Here is a 6138-nt window from a genome sequence, read left to right on the forward strand (position 1 = left end):
AATCTACCATAGCCATGCTCCTACAGTGTAATAATAATAATAATAAGGGTTCCAGAGATGATGGTGGTACCTCACACAGGGTGGAGGTACATTGTTAATTATTTCACTCCCGTGTATTTTTATTTAACTTTATGGTATACTCATTATTGCATCATTTATAATGAAATACTATGGAACCGTACAACTAATTATCATAGATGACATTGGTATCGCACATGACAATGACTTATGGGACCATAGATATGGGTTAGGTACGCCTCTACATCCGCCGAATGACGGACCTGAGTAGATATTTGCATATAATGACTAGTCGAATATAAAAGTGATTCCACAGGAAGAATACAAAACACCACCTCTACCTTAGGCGTTTTCATCGAGAAAAACATGTATATGTATGGATTAAGTCCCCATGGATACAAATGAAAAAGAAAGGCGTTGCATGCCAACACCCATCATCATCGGACAACTGTTTAGTGTGACACACGATCCTTGATTTGAGTATTTGGCATATGCGCTTACCGAATTTTCAATTGGAGGATTTCATATTTGGGAGGTTTTTAATTGTAATATTTGAGTCTCAATTATTCTTTTCCTAAACTAGGATTGGTGGTTTCAAAGTCCCACGAAAGGTAAAAGTGAATACTAAAGTAAAGGAATTAATTGCAAAAATCTAAATACTGAAAACTGTGGATTTATATTGAGGGCACCATGGCATCATTTATGTGGCATGAGGCTCCCAGGCCCATGGAATGAATGACTTTTAGGGGTTTTGGGACTATTTAATGCACCTTAACTGATAGGGTTTGTCATTTCTCAACCTATATCAGTCCTAAAATGTCCGCTGAGAGAAACCTTATCCTCCTTTGAGTGTTGTGAGCTTATCCTCTCTCCTTGAACCTCATTTGGTGCTTTTTTTGGGTGTTTTGGATAAGTAGTCAAGAAAGGTGGTGTTTGGTAGGGGTGGCAAAAGTCGACATGACACGACAAAAATACATGATACAAAACGAAATTGGGATGAAATAAAAAATTGTATTCGTGTTTGTGTCGCGTTCGTGTTATGTAAAAGAAAAATGACATTGTGTCGTGTCGTGTTCGTGTCTGTAATCTGAAACAATAATAACACGATAAATACACGAAATTAAACACGAATATGACACGATTTTAAAATGATAATACCACGATACTGACACAAGAATTTGTTTTCACAAAAAATTAAATAATAAGTTTTATATTTTAAGCATAGAACTATTGAAATAAAAAAGGTTTCCATTTGCTCTTTTGAAATTTAAACATGCACCAGAAACTCAATCATCATTTTCTTTTCCCCGTACTCATATTGATGGTTGTGTTAAATGCAGACCATGCACAGTCGATTGTATTAAAGGATTCTTGCTCTCTCTTCTCAACAATCTCAATCGTCCTCGTCCTAGGTAACCTCTCTTTAATCGCATACTCAACCATTATCCCAATCAACCCTAATTTTCCAATCTCGTTTTAGTTCTTACTCGATCGCACTTGTATTTGACAAAGCCGAAAGTACCATTTTTGAACCACCAATATGTCATTGTTGATCGATACTAAGTGAAGCACTTCAGTGTATTGCCATTGTTGGACCAGTGAGCCGCTCATAGATTCTTCAAGGTATTTTTTTGTATGCTCTTAAATCGATAACACTTCTTAAATGTTTTGCTCTTAATCAATTCTCGTTTTTCGAAGCTCTGTCATCAATTGTAGCAAGTCTAGAACTTATATTCCTCATTTTTTTTTTTGCACTTAATAGAATTTTGAGACATGTAGAAATCTATTCTTATAGAAATCGATTCTTGAAACAATATGAAGCCAAATATCAAAGAAACTAGAAATCGATTTCTTATATATATATATATATATATATATATATATATATATATATATATATATATATATATATATATATATAATCTTGAGATATGTACCTCAAGGTATAGTGATTTTAGTTTTTTATGCTCTGTCATTCCAGTTTTTTGTTTTTTGTGTTTTATAATCGATTCTTATGGTTTAATCTGATTGGTTGTTGTGTTCAATGTGACTGCTTGTTGTGTCATTCTCAGTTTTATAATCTATGGTTTAATCCTTGGTTGCGGTTTATATTTTAAACAATTTGATAAGAAATCGAGTTAGGTGTTTTTTTTTCTGTTCTTCCCGATTGCAAGGGATTGATCTAATGATTACAAACATTTTTTCAAATGCTTGATGTGTACTATATTCTCCTTATACAGGTGTAGAACTTATATTTCTCAGTTTTTTATGTTCTTCCCTACTGCAAAGGATTGAGTTACTGATTACAAACTTTTTTTTTTCTAATGTTTGTTGTGTTTCATATTCTCCTTTTGAATCTGATTAACACACTTTTTATGTTTGCTTGTTGTGTTTTACACAAGTATAGAACTTATATTTCTCAGTTTTTTTATGTTCTTCCCAATTGCAGGGGATTGGGCTACTAACTTAAGTAAGAGTGTTAACAAAAAGAAGGATGACACGATACTTAGTAAAAGCACTAGAGAAATGCTACAGGTAAGAAACTATTTTTAGTAATTAATTTTTTTTATTACTTAAATTCATAAGCTTTTTTACTTGTATTAATTAATTTTCTGTTTTTTTAGGTGTTCACAGTTTATGAAACTAAGGAGTTGGCATTGTCTAAAAAATCACAATTGGAGATGTACCTAGATGAGCCAAGAAGTGATATTACTGAAGATATAAGTTTCTCTTTCTTTTTGGAAAGCTCACCAATATCGTTATCCAGAACTTGCTTGCACGGCTCGGGATATTTTAAGCATCCTTGTCTCCAATGTAGCATTCAAATCAACCTTTAGTAACGGTGTTCGTGTTCTTGATCAATATCGAAGTTAATTAGCACATAAAATTGTTGAAGCTATAGTTTGTTTGGGATCGACTTATGTCTTATGTCGGTTGACGGATCAGGACGAGCCTGAGATTCGTTAGAGACTGATAAATTGGGTTGAGCCCGAGAGTAATTAGAGGTTGATGGATTGGATCGATATCGAGAGTCGTTAGAAGTTGACGGATCGGGTCGAGCCCGAGAGTCATTAAAGTATTTGGCATATGCGCTTACCGAATTTTCTATCGGAGGATTTCATGTTTTGGAGGTTTTTAAATATAACACCCGAGTCCCGATTATGATTTTCCCAAACTATGATTTGTGGTTTTAAAGTCCAAGGAAATGTAGAAGCAAAGAGTAAAGTTTGAAGGAATTAATTTCAAAATATGAAAACTGAAAAACTGTGGATTTATACTAGGGCGCCATGACACCATTTATGGGGTGCGGGGTGCCCATGCCGATGAGCCGAACGACTTTTAGGGTTTTTGGGACTATTTAATGCACCTTAACTCCTAGGGTTTGTTATTTCTCATCCTCTATTAGTCCTAGAACATCCATTGACAGAACCATAGCCTCATTTGAGTTGTAACATCCCTCTCTAGCACGTATCACAATGTTGTCCGCTTTGGGCTCCTGACACGAAAACTTCTAAGGGGTCATTCATTCCTGAATTACTCTTGTCCGGACATGCTTAAGTACAAAGTTCTTATGAGATATGCTGCCCTCACGACTTTAAAACACGTTGTGACAGGGAAGGTATACACACCCTTTATAAGGAATGTTTTGTTCTCATTCCCACCTGATGTGAGATCAAGTGCAGGTAGCTACCCATCTTCAACCCCCCTCTCCCCCCCCCCCCCCTTATAGGGTTCAACGTCGCTGTCGAACACATCGACCAATTCACCATCTTTGATACCATTTTTAATATCCCCGTCTGACACATATCATAATATTGTCCGTTTTGGGTTTTCGGCACAAAAACTTTCCAAGTGGGTCACCCATCCCTGAATTACTCTCGTCTGGACATGCTTAACTGCAAAGTTCTCCGGTTGATGTTTTATGTCGGTTGTTGGATCGGGATGAGCCCGAGAGTCATTAAAGGTTGACAGATAAGGTTGAGTCTGAGAGTCATTAGAGGTTGACGGATCGGGTTGAGTCCGAAAGTCATTAGAGGTTGATAGATCGGGTCGACTCCGAGAGTCATTAGAGGTTGAGGGAACGGGTCTAAGATGAAAAGTTTTTGATTGAAATATGCGAAACAATGAGAGGAAAAAAAATATTTTAATGACCAAGACAAAACATACCATTTACTTTTATATCATGCTAATATTTAAAAAGTGTTTCATTTGTTGGAACCAATTGTATTGAGAAAACCTTTTACGGGTGTGAGAAACTAAAAGTTATAACTTTTTTTTTTGCTAAATTATAAACGAAAAACACTTGTACGGATGTGAGATATCATCCGAGAAATTGTATTGATGATACACCGTGACTGAATACAGGATCCTTACACACATTCAACTTAAGAAACGAATGTACTTATTCTATAGCTACGAATTTGTTAACTTGCATGGGGAATCCTGTTGGTAAAGTAGTCAAAATGTAATACATTTATGTATGAAGTTCCAAAGTTTTATATACTGTCTAAAAAAATATTGATTGCTCATTTACTCTCTTCCAAAGGTTTTACTTTTATTATAAAATATATATTTATACTAAAATTACATCACACTTATTTCAAGAACCAACCGTTGTGCTCTCTCATACGGTCACACACCTACTCTCTTTACTCAAGATTCCTGATGCTTGAACCAAAAAAGTACTCATCTTGACGGAAACCCATGATTTCTTTTGCTTCTTTTTGTGTAATTTTCTCAGTTTTATTTACAACAATCCCATCGGTGAAATCTCAATCATTACGACCCACCGGTGAAATCTTTTTTTCACCAAGATTTCTTGATTCCGTTCTCCAAGACTATGCTTTCCGAGCACTTTCCCGGCACCGTCCAAGGACCGGAGTTGTCTACGACGGTAATGTGCCGTCTAATTTGACTGGAAGTACCGTCTCTGCCCTCCGCCTGAGAAGTGGTAGCTTGAGGAAAAGAGGGTTTCATGGGTACAAAGAGTTTGATATTCCCAAGGGCATCTTGGAGAATCCGTACGTTGAGAGGGTTATTTTGGTCTATCATAATTTGGGTAACTGGTCGTCGGTTTACTATCCTTTACCAGGCTATTCGTTTTTGTCGTCGGTGGTGGGTTTATTGGCTTACAATGCAGTTAATTTGACAGCAAAAGGGTTGCCGGAGCTGGATCTCCGGACTTCGGAAAACCCCATTTTGATAAAGTTCGAAACTTTGGGGGTTGCGCCAGATGGGGTTTTGCCAAAATGTGTGTTTTTTGATTTATTTGGTGGAGTTGCGTTTGATCGTGTGCAAAATGGGAGCATTTGTTCGACTGTAACACAAGGGCATGTTGGTATAGTGATAGAAGAGAGGACCCCGGCGCCAGTGCCGGCGCCGCCAAAAGTGCCGGAGTATCCTATTGCTGGTGGCGAAGGTAGTGGTGGTGGCGGAGGGAGGAAGAAAGGGTGGTGGGTTGGTGGTTCGGTAGCCGGTGGGGTTTTGCTGGCGACGGTCTTGGTGGTGTTGGTGTTGTGGGTGAGGTGGTGTAGCGGGAGGAAGAGGATAGGGAAGATGAAAGCTGCAGCGGAGGGGGGTGCTACGTTAGCGGTGACCGCCGTTGGTCGTGCTAAGGTACCGGTGGCGATGGGTACTCGGACAAAACCAGTTTTGGAAAATGAATATGTAAGCTAGATTATTAATTCCAAATATAAATTTTTTAGTCATAAAAGTAAACATTCAATTTCCACAAAGTGTTCTACACTCTACACTTTAGTGGCAGTTATATTTATTTTAATTGGTTTTTAATAATCGTTTCATCATTTATTCTCTTGATTTATTATCCCATCTGTATCATAAAAGTTACAGTATTGTTTCTGTAGGTGCAAATTTTCCTTTTCTAAATATTTTATATATTTGCGGAGTGTATTTTATGAACTTTTATGGCGCTATTAGTGTAATTTTGATAGATATCCTATTCTAATAAAAGAATAGGTTGATTTTTCTTTTATCATGTCTCATCTTATTAGGCATCATAATTAAAGTCATGTCATATGTTAATCTATTGATTATCCATTTTAAATTTCAAAATTTAAAATTTTCATTCTAATTAAATTAAATTAAAAACATTAGAATAAC

The 6138-nt window shown here is 36.6% G+C and overlaps 1 protein-coding gene across 1 annotated transcript; it reads left to right on the forward strand.

The window, feature by feature from the left end:
* The first annotated feature begins 4559 nt into the window (after positions 1–4559).
* LOC145076602 (uncharacterized) lies at positions 4560–5835 on the forward strand. Its single transcript, XM_079022417.1, has one exon. It carries the CDS (start codon positions 4723–4725, stop codon positions 5692–5694), a length of 972 nt encoding a protein of 323 aa, XP_078878543.1. The 5' UTR covers positions 4560–4722; the 3' UTR covers positions 5695–5835.
* The last annotated feature ends 303 nt before the right edge of the window (positions 5836–6138 follow it).

This window comes from Lactuca serriola, chromosome 9, assembly GCF_051521515.1.
Source record: "Lactuca serriola cultivar US96UC23 chromosome 9, Lser_US96UC23_V15, whole genome shotgun sequence".
Classification (NCBI taxonomy): Eukaryota; Viridiplantae; Streptophyta; class Magnoliopsida; order Asterales; family Asteraceae; genus Lactuca; species Lactuca serriola.